The following is a 22,702-nucleotide window of genomic DNA, read 5'->3' as shown; positions in this document are numbered from 1 at the left end:
CACAGACTAGCGTGGGGTTCCTCCATGCATATCTCTTAGCTCTGTGTCTACTGTGCAGACATACTGCCCCATAATCAAATCTACTCTGCTGCCTTCTAATGTTCCTACAGGCAGTACCATGGCCTGTTTCCACCCCTGCACTCTGCAGTAGTGGAAAAGAGGATGTAGCCACTGTCCCTTATCATGTACATCACAGACATCCGAGCCCTGGCTTTCCTTCAACACATTCTCCAGTATAACTGTCCCTCAGAGTTGGCCTAGCCAACAGATAAAGAAAGGGAGCAGAGTCATGGTCCTCAGATTCCTTATTTAGATACTTCTTCCATGCTAAATGAAAATGTCATTGGGCATTTCCAAACTAAACCATGCTTTGAGATTTGTACTAATGGTAGTTTGCGACTCTGTTATTGGATACAGGAAGACAACATGGCCAGTGTTGCTCATTATAATCTGTGAGTGAGTGTTCCGGTCAAACTTCACACAGTAATAGTACCATTATTGGGGTATCTGTAGCGTAACAAGAAATATTAATGTATTTAATTCTGAAATCTCTGAAAGTATTGATCTAATAGATCTCTTTAATTCATACTATTTAAATAATAGCCCGCTCAAAGAATAGAGTGTTTAAAGACGTTATCCAGTAGAAGCTTTTCCGTCCTTGCGAGGTCGTGAGCTGCTTCCACCACGTTTACGCTTTCCTCTGTTTGTACAAGGAGGCCCTGGGTTCCCTGCTGCTGTGCTGCGTCTCCTCGGGCAGCTCTCCCGTGTTAAGGATCCCTGATTTTGAGGACTCGTAGAAATCACTAATTAGAAACACATTGAAGTGTTGGGTCATTTTCTCTGGGACTTTACTAGCAGAAAATTATTCCCCAGTTTGCATTTCCTGGTATTTTCTCCTTGCTGATTATAAACATGCCAGTGGTGCTGTATTGTATTCACCCACAATACAGGGTAGGATTGAGAAGTAAAGTGGATCAGTCTAATAAAAATGTGGCAGCAGGCCTAATGAATATTGGAGTGAATCTAAAAACCTTTAATAAGCCCACTCTCTTTTTGTAGTCTTTTTGCAGTTTAGTTTTCATGAATATCTGGGCAATTGGGGGCCGCTAATAGTATTAACTGCTGGCAGTATTTGAATTCTCCTTGAGAGAGAATGACAGGGTGGAAGAAGTGTGTGGTGTCTGCTGAGTTGTGTGCCATTGAATTCAGCTGTAGGCTGTGTAGAATTTTAATTTTTTTAAAAATTACTTGGTTAATTTTTTTTTTAGACAGAGTCTTGTTCTGTCACCCAGGCTGGAATGCAGTGGCACAATCATAGCTCACTGCAGCCTTGAACTCCTGGACTCAAGTGATGCTCCTGCCTCAGCCTCCCAAGGTGCTGAGATTATAGGCATGAGCCACTGTGCCCTGCTGATTTGGTTAACTTCTGAACCACATGCTCCTATGTTCCCAGGGATAGAGTGAAAGAGGTTGTATTCCTATTCCTTCCACAACATTGCATTCTCCTGCTCCTACTCACTTGAGTTTTGCGGCTCTTTGAATTATGGTGTTTGATCTCTACTCCTGAGGAAAGATGATTCTACCCATTCTTTGTTTCGATGGGTTGTTCCCAGTGTTTGACCCTCAAATTGAAAATGATGTTTCCCCTGTGAACATCATAAGTTTAAATGCAGTGGTCTTCAATCTGGTCAGTAACTCACTTGTGGATTGCTAGTATAATTTATGCAGTTGTGCTTGTCTGCAAATTAAGACTGAGTTTCACATGGACCTTAGGGAAGACGCTCAGAGAGACCTGTCCCCTAGACTGCGTTGGGCCAATTGACAGATTCAGAGTGTAGCTCTGTCTACTTCCTTCCAAGTGACTTGGATTAATACCAGTGTTATTTTCCATACCAAAGCCCAATTACATGATGGAAGATTTTTAGTAATTGGGCCCTTTGGATTTTAAATCCTCTCAGGTCAGGGCCCCTGAGGATAGCCTTCACTGGGAAAGACTCGGGGCTTCGCAGAAGGTACATCTGATTTATAGATGGACATGGCATTACATCTGTCACAAATACATTATGAATGGGCGTTGTACATTTTCTAACATATAAATCAGCTCCCCCTGGGAAATTATCCCGCAACATAATGGATTATACCATAAGAAGTTCTTTACAATATTCATCCTAAATTTTCACTTTTCTTAATTCATTACATTGATGAGTAGAGATCCTCTTTTGCCTACATCTTAGGGATGTTGGGTGTATTGGGCTAATGTTTGTCAGTCTCACAATTCTCCAACTGAGCCCCGTAAGGCAGTGCAAAACAATACCAGCTAATAAATAGGTGTTGGTTTCTGCTCAGCATTCATACTATGCTGGGGCAGAAGGGTTGGGAACCTGCGGCCTTGGGGCCACATATGGTCTTCTGGATCCTTGAGTACAGCCTTTGGACAGAATCCAGATTTTACAGAACCAATCCTTTTAATAAAGGGATTTTTTTCTGTAAAGTTTGTATTGGGTCGAGGGGCCACACTCAGGGATCAGGAGGGCCACATGTGGCCCCGAGGCCGCGGGTTCCCCACCCCTGCTGGCTCTCCTTAAACATGGGAAATCATCTAAATAGCACTCAACTGGAATTTCAGTGGCTTAACTGCCAAAGTTGAGATTTTGCTTCTTTGCTTAGACAGAATCACGTGGAGTGTTGCTTTCTTTTTCCTTCCTCTGTTTCCCCTGTCTGCTGACCTGTTGCTACATGGCGGTTCCCCTTCAGACTCAGTATCTTTGCTCGTCTGGAGGAACTGTAGCTGGACAGACATCTCCCTGAGCACAGAAGCTGAGGATGCTTTCAGACTTGGAAACAATGAAGCTGCCTCCCACTGCACTGCAGAGGTACATGTGTGGATCGCACTCATTTAGGGCACCACCGTCCCGATGGACTGCGGTAGACTATAGCGGAATGGCTGAGGTCACTAGGTAGAGGTGGACTCACTCTCTACCCATGCCCAGAACCCATTGTGTCCTGGGAGGAGACCCAGCTGTCATCCTCCCCCCATGCAGCCACTAGGACAACACACATGTAGTCCTGATACTTACATTTGATTACAAACAGTTCAGTTATGTTGTAATAAAATACACACTTCACATCTGCACTGTTACATTCCCAGATCACAATGAATACTGTTTCTCGACTCCATTCAGTGGAAGGAATGTTCCCACATGAATGGAAGCATTGCATTCAGTTTCTAGCAGCATCTTGAGGTAGGCTGGCTAGGTTAAAACAAATCTGTTTTATGTGAGTAGTTTAGGATTATGTGTTTCTCTGCTTGCCTATGCTATATCTCACCTTCAAGATCACTTTTTTCATTTAGTTGATGTTTTATTCTTTTAATTATTTATTGAGCATGTAATGTGTTGGACAAGAAATGTTACAAAGATGAATAAAACAGGATAATTTGTTCTCAAAGCACTCATGATCCAACAGAGAAGGAAAAACAACTCATTGTAAGATAACACTCTAGGTAATTATTATTTTAAAACATATACTATAGGCTCTCAGAAAATAGGAAGTGAATAGCTGTGTCTGACGGGCTTCCCAGAGGACCTGGTGGTGGAAGCGAAGGGGAAAGGAAAAAGCTCGAAGGAACGTAAGGATGTGCAAGGGTGCGTGGGAGTCAGGGAAGGACTCGGGGTTAAGAAGGGCATGTGTAGGTACGTCAGGATGAAGTAGCAGTAGATGAGGCTGGAAAGAATGACAATAACAACAGTGGATTCTGAAAGGCTTAGATGCCATGTTCAAGAATTCAGACTTTTTCCTAGGCTTTGAGTAGTTTCTGTGAGGAGCAGTAGGATGATTATATGTACGTGTGTGCATACATACACAAATATGCACACATGTCATCCTTTTGAATGTCACATCATTCCAGCCACTCATCCTGTATAGATAAAGTGCAGAAAAGAGACTCTTTTATAAGAGAAAGTAAGTGTTCTCTCTCTTCCCCTCCCTCCCTCTCTGTCTGCCTCTTCTTTCTCTCCTTCCTCACTCTCTTTCCTGGTACTGTTTTGGGGACAGTAACACTGAAGACACTTCCATTAGCTCTATGTCTTAGCCAGGGTTGGTCAGAGATTCCTCAAAATGAATCCTTACAGGGCAGGGAAGAAGTTCTCTCTAAGTATTTTTCTCATCAAAGGTCAAGTTCAATGTAAGTGCAACCATAGTAGTGAGAACTAAGGTTTACTGAACATGTTAGTAGACTCTGTGTATGGCATGCACTACGTGGTTTGCAAGCATCATATCTTTTACTCCTTACAAACATCTGACGTAGGTGCTATTAGTAATTCCATTTTACAAGTGAGAGAAATGAGGTTCAAAAGTTAACTTGCTCAAGGTGACAAAGTCAGTCAGTGGTGGAGCCAGCATTCAAACCCAGATGGTGTGTTCTAAATAAGTGATCTTAACCACCATGCCACACTGTGTGCAGGCCCCAGACCACGGCCTGTTAGGTTCAGTTAGAAACTCTTCATGCAGATTCTAGTTAGAACTAATTAATGCTGGAATCAGATATGCATTAGCAATGATGGTGCTTTTTAGGCTTGTCATACCTACCCTCCTTGCCGTGCCTCTCTCTTTGAGCAAGACAGTATTATAAGTAATTTACAACACCTGCCTTTCTCCTGCTCAGGGTGGCAGTGCAGATGGTGTCAGATGAAGTATGAGAACATACTTTGATCATTGCAAAACTATTTGTGTATATAACATCTGATGATATGTTATCCATTCTATACGTATGTAGGAACTAGACAGCACACTTAAAAGCAGGACAGGTATTTTGAAAATTGGTATTGGCCCATTAGGGGTCACCCTCCTTTCTGGGGCAGGTATGTGCACAGCCCTGCCACACCCACGGCCCGGTGTCCAGCAGCCTCCGAGCCCCGCGCCAGCCCTTGCTAAGAACTCTGTCCTCTCCTCAGCGGCTGCCCACCTCCTCAGCAAGTGGCAGCGCAGCCATCACAGCTGATGACCAGCTGTTTTGTTATTTTAACAATGGCTATGAAAACCCACACACAAGGATTATTTCTGCATTATTTCTTCGGTAACTTAGGAACCTGGCTTTAAGCTAATCAGATCACTGAACACACTTTTCAAACCCGAACCCACCCCTCCCCCAGGTCACTGCACAGAGCAACGGCTTCCTGCTCAAGTGGCATCTTCAGATCTCCGCCAGGTGGACTTCACAGAGCAGGCCAAGTATGGTTAGCTGTGACTCAGGTGAAGTTTTTTCAAAGCCATCTTAGGCAAAGGAAAATGAGGCTTTGATGTAGCCTTTTACTAGTTCGAAGGCAACTCAGGAACAGAGGGGAAAAGACTCCCAGCAGTGGTCTCCTTATATCCAAACTTTCTTCATTTTAGTGTTACTGTTTAGCTTGGGGGAAGTCCAGGAGAGGATTCCTAGAAACCCAATTAAGCACGGACTCTGTGTCGTCCTCCACAGCATGTGACTATTGCTGCACCTTCATGCTGTATCCATTTTTCGGCTCATGTGAGAAACTTGGCCTGAATTTTGTTGTTGTTGTTGCTCTCGGTATATTTGCATAATTTTATATCCTGAGTAAAGTTCCTGATTTTGCAACAGGATAATAAAAAAAACAGTGTGAATTGGCAGGTTTGAGGTTATGATTTGCAGCTGGTCTAGCACTTCCTCTTACTGGAAGCTTCAGCTTAAAATATTTTACAATTATCATATTTCACAGGACCTGAGCTTATATTGGAATCTGCTCATCTTTTGGTTTTGCTTTTTTAAAACTATTCTTTTCACATTTATTTTTTTGTAGATGAATTATCCAACGCCCTCTTTTTATATACTCTTTTCTTGTTGGTATAAATTCATATGGTCAGTGCTTTGAAATCAAAGCACCAAAGTCTAATTGACATGATAACAGTCAACATGATGAGCCCTTTGGACAGTTTTTGGAGATTAAAACAATGACAAAGCAAATCCAACCCAGGGGTACAGCAATATCTCTCGCCAACCCCCTTTCACCCATTGTCATTATTTTGATTAAAAGGTGTACAAAAGCCAGGGTGGTTTTTCAGGATGCAAAAATTATTGCAGAAACTTCCTCTATTAATGGAAATTATTAGAGGATGGAAATGGTGCTCGAGCAGCAAGAACGACATTAATTATGTGAAAAGCAGTCATATCTGGCAGTTGGCAAGCATGCATTATTCTTCAGCAATCTTCCATGGGTTTGTGTCCAGCCTGCATTAGAAATCTAAAAGCTTTTTATTTTGGCAAAGTTTTCACAGCACTTGGACTTCCAGCATCTAGATAAAAGATAATTTGGAAGGAAATTATGTTGGTGAAATTGAAGAATTCAGTAATGAGTTCTGTGTAGATGAATCAATGCCCAATTAAATGATTATATCAAATCTGAGTTTAAATGTTGACTTAAAATAATCACATTTTAAAGACTTTGAAAATAAGATGTTATATATACTTCTAATCAGAATAGCAAAGTCTGTATTCCCCACTGTGGTGGAGGAATGGAGTGTTCTGATTGGTCCAAGAGTTTGATTAATGGAGAGAAATTTAGGACAGGTATTACCTAGATGCTAAGACTTAGAATACATTGCAATACTTCTATTTTAAAGGGGGTGGGGAACCCGCGGCCTTCTGATTTCAAGATTTTTTTTTAAGCACCAAAGGAGGCAAGAAAAGCTTCATCTTTCTCTGCTGCTCCCCTTATAATAAAATGATCTGTTCTGTAAAATTTGGATTCAGTCAAAAGGTCGCACTTAAGGACCTAGAAAGCCACATGTGGCCTTAAGGTTCCCCACCCCTCAGATATTTTCACATAACCCATTCTCTTTTCAACTTCTCTCTGCTTCTCTGGGTTTTTTTCTGTTTCTCTACCTATAGCCCTTTTCCCAGGCTCCTTTCTCTGTTTGTCAGTGTTTAATACTCACACCACCTTCTATAGAATCTGTTCTTCTTGGTCATTACTGTTCCCAACTGTTTTTGTCCCTTCACAGCAATGAATACAAACAATCAGACCAACATACATTCATTGCTTCATTCATTCACTCAATCAGCATTCACTAAGCCCTCGCCACGGTTACAGCACTAACCTGACCGTGGGAAGAGCTACCAAAACCAAAGAAATGGACAGCCTGCCATGGGCACAGAAATGCACGTTCAGGATCCATAAAATTCCCAATGAGATACATAAGATCATGGAATATATATGAGAGAGCAAAGATAAAGCTGGAAAGTTAGGTTGCTGTGGGCTGCTAAAGGCCTTGAATACCAGACCAAGAGGTTAAATTTCATTTGCTAGTTAATTGAAAATTATGGAAGAGTGTGTGTAGGTGTGTGTGGGGTTTTTCAAACCAGATTCTGACACAAGAACATCAATTTTCAGAATGACATCTGTTTAATTCTTTCTCCTCGTATTTTTTCATCTACCTAGAACTTGAACTCAGCCTCTGTAGTAGTCATAAAATAATTTGGTTGCTATAAATTTGGGGAAAATGCCTGTCTGATTCTAGCATGAATGGTAGATGGGTATGGTAACTTTGTGAATCACGTAGGTACTTCTTATTGAGGCAGCCATTCTGATTGACAGTGGGTATGCCCAGTGTGTTCAGTAATTCATCCTATTGAATTGGGTTCCCCTCCAAGCCTACTGTTATTTTGACCTTCTACAAATCTTCTCTCACTCTAAGCAGTTACCTAATTCAGGTTCTTAATGGTGTTGATTTATACTCCAGATCTAAGCTTAAATCTAAATTGTAAGAATGGTTATAGTTTATTTTTTAAAGGTTGTAAAAAAATCAGGACTATGTAAACAAAAGGAAAATGGCAGTCTTAATAAGGCATTCCCATAGAACAGAGGGTCCTGAGGGTAATGCTCCCTTAAAACATTTTGATAATATGTGTTCTACTATTTAACAAGTATAGCTCCAAAACCTAGGTAGCCATCATGGAGTCCGATTGATTCTTTCTGTTAACTTCCACTGAGCAGATATTTGAGACTTCTCTTTCATTGACTCGGTAAATATTAATGACCACGGTGATATGCCAGGCCTTGAGAATGCTAGGGTGCAAAAAGGAGGCATTGTCTTAACACTCATGAAGCTTATAGTCTGGGGTCTTATGTAAACCAAATTAACAGACTGAGAGCATGTATGAATAACTGGGAAAAAAGGTACAAATGTAACTCTTTATTAGGAATTACTCTTGCTATACCAAAAAAATCAACATATATACATATATTAATGCCTCCAGCTATATGCTAGGCCACTGGAGATCAGCAACATGACTGTGATGGCCATAAACACATTTGGAAGCTTGCAGACAGCCACAGTTTCACATATTCCATCCCACTGCCATCATAGGTTCAGCTGAACTTTCAGGTCTTCTATCTCAGTTATTCATTTAGGAAATAGAGTGACAGTGACTGTAATGATCCCTGCCAACATATGAGGCAGCATTGTGAGTGGGGGAAGCGTTGCTCTGAGGTCAGACACATCTCAGTTCAAATCCTGGCTTTGCCGCGGTCTGACCCTTAGGCGAGTCTCTTAACTCTCACTGAATCCTTATTTCCTCACGTGTGCAATGAGGCAGAGATGGAAATGGCAGCATTGATTATAACTCATGATGCTGATTGTAGAGTGTTCTAGAGAGTCCTTTCTTTCAAAGTAACTGTAAATGGAAATGACCAGAACATGCCCACTAACTGAAATAAAAAAAGAGAAACATTCTGAAAAGCTGAAAATCTTATGTGTTTAGTCTTTATAAATGAGAGTATATTTAAAATATGCTAGAGAGGTTAGTCAATGAATATCCTTTATAGGGCTTACCAGTTAAAAGGAAGAGTATCAATTCATAAGAAATAATATGAACTATTATGTCATTTAAAATTTGGACATATTTGAAGGATTAGCTTTGTTTCTTTTGGGATGAGTAAAGAACACTGTCACAGAGTACAATAAAATAAAACAGCAAGGAATAAATGACTCACATTTAAATGATACATTCAAGAAACAATTAGAAACCAAATTCAATAAGTACTAGATATTAGTATCTAGTGATTAATTTCACTAAGACGCTACCAAATTCCCGTGTACTCTGCTCCTGGAAAATATAGGACAGGTGACAGATTTCTTAGGAAATGCTTTTTCTAATACCCTTTTTTCATCTTTTCATCAGACCTTTGTCTTTTTTCAAGTATGAGTTTACATTTTAGCCAGTGTTACAATGTCTTTATTTGTAGGTAGACAGATGGGGGAAAGGAAATGAGGAGTGATGTCTGGCTCTTTAATTAAAGACGTAGAGCCAGAGTTTGCTCTTCAAGCTTATTGGCAAGGCACATATGCACACATGCACATACACACTCATACACAAAGTGCATCTGATAGATGAAGCCAAATTTGTAAAATTGTTTCCACAATCATAGTTTCTATGGTAACTGTATCTTAGGCCCAGACACAAACAGCGCTGGCAGGAGATGTCTGATTTTATTTTCTGCGAAGACAATCATAACAGAGATAGTTCAGGTTATTAAGATGCCATGGCCCTGCGTACATACGGCCAGGACTTGGATGGCGCTAGCATGAGATTTCATGCTTAAATCCCAATAAATACTTTATAATTTCATAATGTTGCAGATTACTTTGATCTCTCTTTGTCATTCAGCTATAAAATCATTATGTACCTACATACAGTTACTGTGTTAAGGAGGCGTAAGTGGTCAACACAAATGTAGAAACTGTGCAAGATAAGTTTTGTAAATGTGTGAAAGTGAGAAGAGACTTCAAAGATGTTTGTTTTAATTCTGACATGTTACAAGAGAGGAAAATGTAGGCTCAGAATGGTTAAAAGACTTACCCAAGAGTTATTTTTAAAATATTTTATTTGCTGTATTTGCTAAACTAGCAGATGTTCTAGGCTGGTCTATAAGCTGAATACCCAGTTATTTGACAAAATTACTGAAATCAAATTAGAGAAAACAAACACTTCAGAAATAATGGTCTGAATGACTATGTGTTCTTTTGCCTCTCTGGATAGCATATTTGCAAATATGTAGCGCAGGCATAATATATTAATACTACACATTGCCAAAGAGAAATAATTAACCTATTTTGAATAGTTTATTTTGTTTTAAATAGATCTGTTACCCTTAGTTCCCTTTCAAACATAGCATTTCAACAGAATGTCTTAATAGTAGAAGATACCGAAAGCCAAGTTTATAACTTTTTACAAGTTTTCATTGTGTTGATTCCTTTAAACATCTTCCAGCCAAATCTATAACTAGGTAAGAGCAATAGAATTAGAAGAAAGCTTTTGGAAATGTGGAACACTGCTCAAAAATGTCTGTCATGATACCAACTTGAAATGAAAGACATGTTTCCTAAAACGGCATCTAAATTTTTATACTTTGCATCTTAATCTTATGATGTGTCTGGCAGCATGAAACTCATTTTTTTTTTTGTAATGGATCTGAGTAAGACATATTTGTAAATGAGGATGTTATATTTAGGTGAATAAGCCATGTTGCAACTTTGTACGGCCTTTCCATCATAACAGCTTTTAAATTTCCTTGGGAAAACTGGCCTATAGGACATAAATTACAACATCGGGAAAAATGTATCCTAACTAACTATAGAAGCTGAAAAACATGTTGATTTTGAATTGTTTCCGCTTTTTATCATCAGAGCCATTTGCAGAAAATCATGTATGATTTATTCTTTTATTTTTAATGAATTGTTAAAAAATATTTGAAAAGGCATTATATCTTCTCTTCTGCCATTAATATGCAAATAGGGAAAATACGGAGGTTAAATGACCTCTTTAGGATATTGTTTTGTGAAACTGCTGATTCTAGCAATGCCAGGCCAGAAATACATACTAATGTAAGAAACCCTGAATGTAAGCCACAAACTCCTGGCTTTTATAGAGAAAAGACTAATAGCTTTATTTTAACAAGGCTCTTAACACCCCAGCCGGCAGCAGGCATCCAGTGAATGAAATTGGGAGAACTCCCATGGACTAAAAGCATCTTATTTCAACTTTCCTTCCAAACACCAAGCCCTCCTGATAGGCTTGTCACAGGCTGTCATAATCCAGCCAAAGAGGGTCACCTCGTGCAAGGCGCACCAAGGCATGAGCTCTTCAAGTTGTTTTGAATAAGCTCTCTGAAGTTTCGCTTTCTAAGCTGTATCAGCGAGAGAAAGATAAATATGCCCTAAATCCAGGCGTAAGTTCTAACGTTACACTGTTGTATAAAAGGATAGGTTTCTGTTATGGCTTAAGTCAAGATTGTTTCTATCAGACCTATATTTAGGTCATTACACTAAAAAAAAAAAAAAACAACCCTGCACGATACCAAGTAAGATAAAGGGATTTAAAGAAAATTAATTGAATGGAAGCTGCTGACCTTATTTTTTTGTGATGAGGGAAATTACCTAATAAGGAGTTCTTCAAGCAGGAACATTTCTGAGTCTCGTTGAGCGCAGAGCAAAATGAGCAATAAGCTTATAAATGCCTGTGCCTGTTTTCTCTCCCCTCACTCCCTCCTCAAGTGTCTGACTTCCTCAGGACTTAACCACAACTTCTTATAATTAGCTTCCCTGTGGCAACCGTCTGTGATTTCCTACCCTCCATTTACAGCTATTTTCAAGAATATTTGTACCCAACACCCTGATCTATATTGCCACATTTCTAATCAGGATATTAAAGGTTGATCAAATTACAGGAGTAGATGATCATAAATTATGATTTATCCATAAAATGAGATGTAGCCATTAAAATTCATAAAATTCATGTTTTTGGAATATATTTAATAACATAGGAAAATGCCAGTAATAAATAGATGAGACAAACCCTATATGCCGTTAAAATATGTATAATATATTTATAAATATTAACAGATCATCTTTGGGCGGTTTTCCACAATAATCATTTAAGGAAGAAAAACTGGTTAAATCTATTTTTTAAAATAATAGAACACAAATTTATTCCCATCATTTCCATTAACTTACAATGTGTCCCTGAGGGTGAGGACTTTTTCTCATCTCTCTATCTTAGAGTACTTTGCATGTTACTCTCCTTAGGAGATATTAACAAATGTTAACTTCCTTACAAGTATGAATCCCATTTTGTGAACATGACAGCATAGACAGTACAACCAGTGGTTGCTTATTTATTAGAAAACTATAAAGGTTGTCATGCATCATAGAGTCTGGCTTTCTCTCCCCATCAATCCACTGAAATCACTCTCAATAAAGCACCAATCACCATCTCTTTGCCAATTCCAACATATACTTTTGCAGACCTTATATTCATCACTGTTCAGTTGCAGAGAACAATATCTACTCTAGCTTGTTTAAGCAGAAAAAAATATTTTACACCATAGTAACGGGTTTATTGAATCCTAGGGAAGGTAAAAGAAACAAATTCTTAGATAAGCTTTCAGGAATGATTTTCCAAGCCCCGCTCAGAACTGAGCTACCAACGGAGCTGCTGCCACTTCTATACAGGAAGCTTTAGCTCCAGAGCCACAGAATGCCTATATGAGGAGCTACCATGGTTAGGAAGGTGTCGCCTCTACTTCCACCAGCTCCAAAACCAGCTATAAAAGCTACACTCCACCACAAAAACTCACAATTACCAGTCTGCTAAAGCTGCCACAGGAAAACCAAGCACATCTTTCAGTCATTCTTGCCAGAATAAACAGTGGCAGAGTAGCCTGCCCCAATTCCATCTCCCAAATGTTAGAGCCTGATTAAATCACAGCTAGGACGTGGGCTGCAAGGGAATTCTGAGTAAGGTAGTTTTTAGCCTTCCAGGCTCTGCAATTCAGGGTGACACTCGACCAGAAGGTAAGATTGGGTAAAGTGCACTAACACACCACATACACCACAGTCCGTGTCTTACTAAAAGTCCTTGCTACCTTTGACACTGTTGACCACTCCCTCCTTCATGGAATTCTTTCCTCTTGATTTCCATGGTAACATGCTCTCCTGGTTCTCTTCTGGACCAACTACTTTTTCTCAGACTTCCTCCTGGGTTTGACTTTCTTTGCCTGCATTATACATGATGGTGTTCCTGAAAATATCACTGGTGTTCTCCTATTTTGTCATTGCATCTCTTTTCTTCTGTTTTATCTCTGTAGACTCTTCGTGGACATTTTTCCCTAAGCTTTCAGGTGCCATCTCTATGCTGAATGTTTCCCAATTCTACATCTGAGTCCAGACTTTTCTTCTGAGCTGTGACCTTCATGCTCAATTATCTATCAGACATGTTCATCAGATGTCCCGACTGAAGCTCAATATGGCTAAGTATTCTCTTCTCCCACCCCTACTCCTAAATTTGTTCTTCCTTTATTCCCTTCTTGGTGACTATTACCAAATTCACCTAGTTGCTAAGCTCAAAAACTTGGGCATTATTCATTATTCTTCCTTTAATCCACAGTCCATCCTATTAATCCTACCGCCTTACCACCCCTATGACACTCTCTTGTCTTCATCCTTTGAAAACCCCCTAGTTTAGGCCCTTACCTTCTCGGGCTCAGACCTTCACTAGAACTTCCACACTGTGGTAATCATAATCTTAATAACTATAAAACTCCTAGGAGATAACATGTGAGAAAATACAGATGACCTAGGGCTTGGTAATGACTTCTTAGAGATAATATCAAAGGCATGATCCATGAAAGAAAGAATTAATAAGCTGTACTTCATTAAAATAAAAAAAAATTTCTGCTCTACAAAAGACACCATCAAGAGAATGAGGAAACATGCTGCAGGCTGGGAGAAAAAGTTTGCAAAAGATACATCTGATAAAGGACCATTACCCAAAATATACAAAGAACTCTTAATACTAAACAATAAGAATGTAAACAACCCAATTAAAAAAAATGGTCCAAAGACTTTAATAAATACCTCACTAAAGAAGATATGCATGTGAAAAGATTCTCCACATCATATGTTACCAGGGGAAAATGCAAATGAAAGCAACAATGAGATACCACTGCACACCTATTAGAATGGCCAAAATTGGGAACACTGATACCACCAAATGCTGAAAAGGATGTAGAGCAACAGAAACTCTCATTCATTGCTGGTGAGGATTCAAAATAAGACAGCCACTTTGGAAAACAGTTTGGCGGTTTCTTACAAAATTAAACATAGCCTTACCATATGATCCTGCAATCACTCTCCTTGGTTATTTACCCAATGAAGTTGAAAACTTCCACACTAGCAGTGACCTCATTGTACTGTAATTGTCTGATGTTTACGACCGCTTTTTTTTTTTTAATAATTCCCCAAAATTGGAGGCAACTAAGATGTCCTTTAGTAGGTGAATGAATAAATAAACTGTGGTACATCCAGTACTGGAATATTATTCAGCCATAGAAAAAAGTATGAGCTACCAAGCCATGAAAAAGTGTGATGGAAACTTAGATGCATATTACTAAGTGAAAAGAGTAAATCTGAAAAGGCTACATATTGTATGATTTCAGCTATATGACATTCTAGAAGTGATGATAAAGATAATAAAAACATCAGTAGATACCAGGAGGTTGGAGGGATGGAGGGATGAATAGAGCACAGAGGTTTATGGGCAGTGAACATACTACATATGATACTACAACTACAAATATGTGTCCTTATACATTTGTCCAAACCCCTTAAAAATCTACAACACCAAAAGAGAGCCCTGATGTCAGCTGTGGACTTTGGGTGATCATGATGTGTCAGTGTGGGTTCATCAGTTGTAACAATTGTACCAGTCTGGCGCAGGATGTTGATAACTGGGAAGGCTTTGCATGTGTTGGGGTAGGGATGTACAAGAAATCTAGGTACCTCCCTCTTAATTTTGTTGTGAGTCAAAAAAAAAAGCCTATTAAAAAATTTCAGTGGTGGTTGCAATCATAGCCATAATAGTAGCACCCGCAGTGCTGTTACTAGTTAAGAATATGTTTTTCTTCATACCCTGTGTTTCGATCTTGTCAAAATCTTGACACTCCCTGAAAATGCAGTGCTTTTTTTTATGCCCCCATGTTGTTTCACTTTTGTTCTCTCTACTTAGAATGCCTTCTCCTGCTACTCCTCCACCCTCAGCCCCCAGAAAAACTCCTCCTCATTCATATTCAGGTCTTAGATGAAGCTTCAACACCCATATGAAGCTGTCTTCAACTCCCCCAGGTGGACTGTGGTATCTGTTCCTACAGACCCCCACTGCCTCCTTCCTCACACTTCCACACTAGCAGTGATCTCATCGTACCATAATTGTTTGCAGGCCTGTCTCCTCCAGAAGAAGGGCTGGATTTCTTCATTGCTTTGAATACAGTGCCTAATTGAGTGACTGTATTAGTGATGTTGCAACACTAACAGAGAAGCACACATATCTATGCACAGTTGGTGAAGAACAGAGTCATGTAAGCATGCTGCCCATCTCTGAAGCCTGGTCCAAGCTCTGGTACTTCCATGAGTTTTTCGTAACAACCCCAGGCAGTATCTGTGTTATTGCTGGTCACATCCTGAGCGGCACTTGATCATACAGCATCCTGTGTCATTCTTTCATTTCTAATACGTGTTTTTCCAATAAGACAGAAAGTTCCTTAAGGATACAGATCATCATACCTTTCACAGCATCTGGGATGCTGGTAGGTAACTCACCAGAACAGCAACGGGCAGGCGGCGGTGCTCTCCTCAAGGCACCAGCATGTTGGCTGCCTTCATCGCCAGGCTGGCCCAGTTCTGGACACCAGTGCTGAAGCTGTCAACTTGAAGCTTTATGGCTACAAGAAAAAGATTAGTTATCAACACCTAGAGCCATGCTAGGGGTACATAAACGTAGAGTTTTTCCAAACAACTACAATTAATAATTGGCAATGTAGTTCTGGTATTCACAGGAATTCTTCCTCCATAAGAAATAGCTTAAAAACAAAACAAACCTTATATAGGAGTGGCTGAGGACATTACTTCTCTCCTTCACTGCTTCTTTGTCTTTGGTAGAAAGGTCAGTGGTTTAAATCAAGGCTTTTGTCTTAATGCTAAGAATTCTCAATCTGTCTGTCTCTAGTTGCTTTAAAGTTTGCGTGTGCGGTCCTCGTCCTGACCTAGGCTGTTCACTGGACTATTGCCCTCTCAGATAACTCCAGCTACTCCTCTACTTCTGTTCCATGTATTGATGAAATGTAAAGAGGTTTTATAGGACACACTTGAAAGATCCTCCTACAATAATTTAACTCCAAGAATAGTCTTTCTTATTCTAAATGCATGTGTATATTTGCTTTGCAACATCTCTCCCCACACGCTCAGCCCACACACACACCCTGCACAAGCTGGAATGGTGGTTTTGTGGAGAGCTGGGACTTTCTGTAAGAAGAAACTGACTTCCAAGTTGTTTAGCACTACCTAGAAAACATTTTCCTTACTGACCGTGACACTGCCACTTTCTGTATTTACTAGCAAACTCCCCTCCTCTCCACCCAACCGTAATAGTCCAAGTTTTCTATTTGCCCCTTCCATACCCATTGTGGGAGGGCTACCCCAGCACAAAAGCAAGCACATGAGTCATCCACAATACCACGTGTGTTGATACGCACAGGTAAGGAATCAAACAAGTACTCTCAAATATCTGTTATGTGTTCATCCCGCTTTAATTGGTCTGATAGATACAGAGGGATGAGATATAAACTCTTTTCATTCAAGAAACAAACACACTTCATGGAGAACCTAGTGGGCCAGTCACTGCCCTTCAGGATCTCAGAGGCTGTTCACCTCACTCAGAGGTGAACATAGGAAGCACATAGGAAGGGACAAAAACAAAGACCAACACTAGATAGAAAACAGTTCATCACTCCGTGTGGTCTTTCATAAGAGAGAGAAAGAGCTAAGTGAGGTTCCGGGTGGTCAGGGAGGGCTTCCTGAGCACTGTGGAGTAGACAGTGGGTTGTCACCAACCCTTGTTGGTATAAAAAGGTTTCACAGAAAAGGTAATTTTAAAAATGTGGTCCTCACAGCTGAAAGAAGCCTATGATGGCACAATGACTAAATGTAACATGGTGTACTGGATGGGATACCAGGAACAAAAAAAAAAGACGTTAGATAAAAATGTGAATAAACTGTAAAGTCCAGTTAACAATAATATATCGATATTGATGTATTGATTGTAAGAAATGTACCATACTAGTGTAAGATAGTAATAATAGGAAAATTGGGTATGGGATAAGTGAGAACTCTTTAAATTATCTGCTCAATTTTTCTGCAAATTTACAACTTTTCTAAAAACTAAAGTCTATTTGCAAAGAAAAAGAAAACGATCTTACAGCCTCCAGAATACCCCTGGCGTGGGGGCGTGAAAGAGTCAGTTTGACAGTGACCCGTATTTGAAAGAAGTGACTGTGTTGTTAAACGCTGTGTTTGCAGCTCGGTCCTCGATTCCCGTAGCGAGGCAGAGTCCTCGCTTGCTTTCCCATGGTTGATTTTTGGCAGGCAGCAGCAGCGTTTGTGCACTGATTATAATTTTGAGCTGCATTGTCAGTAACCAGCGTGTATAATGGATCTTCATCTCTAATTACTTTTCTCTCCGCAGGTGTCTGGAAAGGGCCCTGATGGGAACGCGCACAGCCTCCGCCCCGAGGGAATGGAGAGACAGTACGCGTCCTTACCCAGGTAGGTCACCGAGGGGTCTCCCATCTCCAGCTCACCCACAAATGAAGTCTTTAGAGAAGTCTACATGAAATAGAAACCTGGCTTTGAAATAGAGAATATGTTATAATTTTGCCTTACTGCCGTCTGCTGCAGCCCGCGTGCCATCTTCACAACTGTGCTAATAATTGAAACACTTGTGGGTTATTTTTTAAGGGGAGAAAATAGTATATCATTGCAATTGAACATGTCAGCTAGAATATTGGATACTAAATGGAAATCCTAAGCCATTGCTATAAAAATGGTATTGAACATCCTGCACCAAGCTTAGAGACAATAAAATAGTAAATCGTCTGTCCTAGAAGTCACCCATGAGGAAGGGCGGGCCAACCTTAAGTTTGGAGTTTCGTGTGGGTGTTAAAAAGCAGGAGAGAAATATGCACTTGGGAAGGTGTTCTTTGCTTGATTTAGAATCTGACCCTGTTCTCAAGGCAATAAGCAAATATTGCTGAGAGGCACAGACCCAGAGGGGGAAAGAAACTACTGCGTGGGAAAAGTTTGCTTGGCCACTCTGTCCTAACATGATCCACTCGTGCTGTAACTAGACACCCCTGAAAATGAGATACAGTTCTCTAAAATGTGCGCTCTTATCTGTGAGATGAAGAGTAATTTTAGTCTGCTATCAGTAGCACATGACAAAGAGGAAACTTTTCCAAGATTACATACAGTCCAGCTACTATGGGAGTTAGATGAGAGGAGTGTGAGAATTAGTGAGTTCAAAAAAGAAACAAAGAAAGGTTAATGCCAGCCAGAAAACTGAAGTGTTGCCGAATATCATCTTTTAAAGGGGTAGGGGGAGTACCCCAAGTAGCTCTTTCTTGTCATCAAAGCCAAGCTGTGAAAGTGCTAACTCAGAGTTGGAGTTACTGTTTTGAGTTGCATGTGGGCTGTACTTCTGTGTGTGAACTTACAGAAATAACATCCTGAACATTACGACAGGCATAGCCTAAGTAGCATTTATAAATAGTATGTTAATTTTCAAAAGTAACAAAATCTCAAATCTAGCAGGGAACCAATTTTTAACAGGATACCCAAAATACAATACTTTAAAAGCTTTTATACAACTATATTTTATTTATATCTGTTTTCTTTTTTTTTTTTTTAATCTGTTGTCTCATAGTTTTTTCTTATCCATGATTTCTTTCCTGTCCCTATTTTGCCTGGCCTAATACAGCTGGCACTCCATATCCGTGAGTTCCCCATCCATGGGTTTAACCAACCTTGGATCGAAAATATCTCCCCCCCCAAAAAAGAGTGTATGGTTGTGTGGGTACTGAACATGTACAGACTTTTTCCTGGTCATTATTCCCTAAACAATGTAGCCTAACAACTATTTACACAGTATTTACAATATATTAGGTAATCTTAGTAATCTAGAGATGATATAAATTATATGGGAAGATGTGCATAGGTTATATGCACTATTGCACCATTTTATGTGAGTGACTTGAGTATCTGTGGACTTTGGTGCGAAGGGGGAGGTTCTGGAACCAATCCCCCATGGATGCTGAGGGATGGCTGTATTTTGTTTTTACTTTAAAAATGGAAGTACTTTCCAAAATTTGTTTTAAATATATGATTTCCGTTTTCACTGTTGAAGAGTATGGAAATTATGGCTAAGGCAGATGGAAAGTAGTATGTTCTTATGAGATGGGGGAAAAAAAGGAAAACTGGAAACAGTTTAATGTCTTCCTGGCCAACTTGCACTCAGAGTGCAGAAATGGATTCTTTTGTACAAATCAAAAGCACAGAAATAGCATTTCAAATTCTGTAAGTTTTATTCGTCCATTCATTCCCCATATATCTAGCGATCACCTACCATATATCAGGCCCTGCGAATTTGGAAACTGGAGACACTCTCCCAGTCCATCCCTAGGACTCTACTGCGTGGTAAAGGAGGCATGCAAATCAATCTTTTATGGTAGTGCAACAAATGCTTCTATTTGTAATTATTAATATAAATTCCTCTGAATTTCCAACTCCTCATTATTTTTACTAATAAGCCCTGAAATGCTCAATCATGGCTGACTCTAAACAAGTCTATTTTAGGATTAAACACTGTGGAGGGGGTTTTCTGACAAAGGTAACACATTTATGTTGTTTGTGCTTCTAGAGCCATCGTCACAATGTATAAATTGACAAAACCCTGCCTGCCCCAATACTATAACCGTAGCTGGAAGGGAAGCATCTTAGACTGAAAATAATTTTGGCAAACAGTCCACTCACACACACAATGTAGGAGTGATTAGCTGTCCGTGCAGACAGACTTTTATTGCTACCTGGTAATCAGAAGTACCCATGGTGGGCCGGGCACGGTGGCTCACGCCTGTAATCCTAGCACTCTGGGAGCCCGAGGCGGGAGGATCGCTCGAGGTCAGGAGTTCGAGACCAGCCTGAGCAAGAGTGAGACCCTGTCTCTACTAAAAAATAGAAAGAAATTAACTGGACAACTAAAAATATATAGAAAAAATTAACCGGGCATGGTGGCACATGCCTGTAGTCCCAGCTACTCAGGAGGCTGGGGCAGGAGGATCGCTTGAACCCAGGAGTTTGAGGTTGCTGTGAGCTAGGCTGATGCCACGGCACTCTAGTCTGGGCAACAGAGTGAGACGCTGTCTAAAAAAAAAGAAGTGGCCATGGTGGAGCGTCAACAGGGCTCAGACAAATGCACGAGCCATCCTGGCACTGGCTTTTAAATGGGGGGTGCTCCACCTCAATATCTAAAGAGGACGTGCGAAGCTCCTTCCCAGGCAGTGCCGCCCAGTGCTGGGATTGGGGCTGGGGGTTCATTTCACCCAACAAGCTGCAGATTGCAGAGGCCAGGGGCTGCACTGCTGGCTTCGGAAAGGTCTGCACATTCAGCCCCCCGTGCCAATGACATTTACCCTGGTTTTCTCATCTTACCCCACCCCACCCCCCCCCCCCCCGCTCCCTAGGACTTTATTGTCCACTTAATTGTATCACCCCAGCTCCGCTGCTGTCTCTTTTGCCAGGAGAGGAGGCGAGCACCTCTCTGTAGGCACCGGACTCCCCCCTACCTTTTGCCACAGAGGCAGGAAGCTTTAAAATATTCATGGAGTTAAATTTTTAATTAAAAATAGGAATAATTCTATCTATAGGAAGTCGGTGGCCAACCTTATAGGGGATTTAATATGCTACTGACTGTTTGGCTCCTGTGTTATTTGTGAAGAGCATCACAGGACTTTTTAAGATACACTCAATACCGTCGATTATATGCCAAACTTGGAGCCATTGACAGAGGGAAAAAATGCCCCGCGGTGTGTGCACTAGGTGAGAAGCCCTGGTCAAGGGGCACCCTCCTATGCTTTCATGGAACTCTGTCATCTTTAAAGTAGGTCCATGCAGCCTGCTGCCAGGCTAAATGACACTTCACCAAATAAAGCCAGAGCACTGGCCAGCGCAGGAAAAAGACAATTCCCAGCGCTGGGTAGTTGTGAGGTTGCCTAAGGCTAAGGGCTAAGTGATGTTAAGTGTTATTGTTAAGCAATGTTAAATCTTCTGCCTTGCAAGAAAAAATGACTTTATTTCTTTTCTCCTGAGGGTGCTGTTTTGGAAAGCAGAGTGTGGTTGTAATACAACCTCCTTAGCAAATACCAGGCCTGTACCTGAGCAAATGTTTTACCAGCCTGTCCAGCACCCATTTCCTTTCTTTCTTTTCTTTTCTCTCTTTCTTTTCTTTTTTTAGATAGTAAACACAATAAAATCAGTATTCCCTTATCTTTGCCTGATGCAAATTATTACTCACCCTAGGTAAGTAGGGAAGTGACCGTTTCCCAGGCTGCTATAATGTGTGAACGTCGGTGCATGTATTTTTGCAAATGGCTCCTTTTCCATTCCGGCCTGCTGGCCCCTCTCGATCCTCCCAGGCCCCATTCTGATTTTGCAGGCCCCACACGGGCAGTCCCTTCAGCAGTGAGCTCTCTGCTCTACTGTCGCAGGCCTCCATCATTCCCACCTGGCCCATCCCTGGCCCCGTGGGATCCCATTATCCCCCTCTCTGCAGATGGCTCAGTGCATCAGCACATTATGTTGCTCCTCCGGGCTTGTAACCCAGTGCGGAGTCCCAAGGAGTGAGCAAAAAGGTACCGCATCTCTTCTGTGGCCCTGCTTGCCTGGGCAGGGAGAGGTTGCAGGAGCAACTCATAAAACTACATCATGGGTTGCGCTGTAGCATTCACATCACACAGCGCCAGCTGGGCCCTGCCGCCGGCCGGCGTTCCTCTAAATTCCTCTGAGTCGTGTTGTCGACTCCCCTGACTGTCCCACAGTGGCCATTCCAACTCTTTTCTACTCCTGTAAAGTTCTGCGAAGATGACTCAGCTCCCCAAGCCCAGTCTCTGGAGATGACCTCACTTCCTTTCCTTTACGACCTCGAGGCCTTCAACATCAGCCCTTCACCTTCTCCCCGCTGCTCAGACTCTGGAGCCTTCAGTCACACACACTTCCCAAGGGCACACAGGCAGGGCCTGAGCTCAGAGTCAGGCCAGGACCACAGCCCCAGCGCAGGCACTCGCCACCTGTGTGGCCTCAGGCAGTGATCTATTGGCCCAGGCTCTGTTTTCTAATCTGCAAACTGGGGCCTATATCAGGGCCTCCATATAGTGCTGCTGTGAGTATTAAATACAATAATATAAACAAAACCCTCAGCGAAGAGCCTGCCTGACATACTGGAAGGATTTTTTTATTCTTAGCTCTTTTTTTATTTATCTCTGGGGAAGAAGTGTATCTTTCTCCAATGAGGCAAATCCACACAGCAAAGCTTATTCTCACTGGCTTCTTGGGGACCTTGCACCACCGACTACCCCTCTCTGGCTGCTTGAGGGCCCCCTGGCAGTTGCTTTCCTCCCCCTGCCTGCTATTGTAAATGTACAGCTGAAGGGCACGTTTGGCAAGAGGCCGCCCGCTGTGTGGAGCAGAGGAAACCAGCACCTGCGTGAAGATGTGCTGGGAGCACTGGCTGAGGCTGAGGGATTAGCCA

At 41.2% G+C, this 22,702-nt stretch overlaps 1 protein-coding gene across 4 annotated transcripts in view; it reads left to right on the top strand.

Annotated features, from left to right (window-relative positions):
- PARD3B (par-3 family cell polarity regulator beta) overlaps positions 1 to 22,702 on the top strand; it is a 957,311-nt gene that overhangs the window by 887,996 nt on the left and 46,613 nt on the right. For all 4 annotated transcript variants that reach the window (XM_069468028.1, XM_069468036.1, XM_069468042.1 and 1 more), the window contains one exon: positions 17,588 to 17,667. In XM_069468028.1, the coding sequence (XP_069324129.1) occupies positions 17,588 to 17,667 (80 nt within the window). The remainder of the gene's footprint in view (positions 1 to 17,587; positions 17,668 to 22,702) is intronic.

This window comes from Eulemur rufifrons, chromosome 1 (assembly GCF_041146395.1).
Source record: "Eulemur rufifrons isolate Redbay chromosome 1, OSU_ERuf_1, whole genome shotgun sequence".
Taxonomy (NCBI): Eukaryota; Metazoa; Chordata; class Mammalia; order Primates; family Lemuridae; genus Eulemur; species Eulemur rufifrons.
This window is presented reverse-complemented; position numbering and strand designations above follow the sequence as displayed.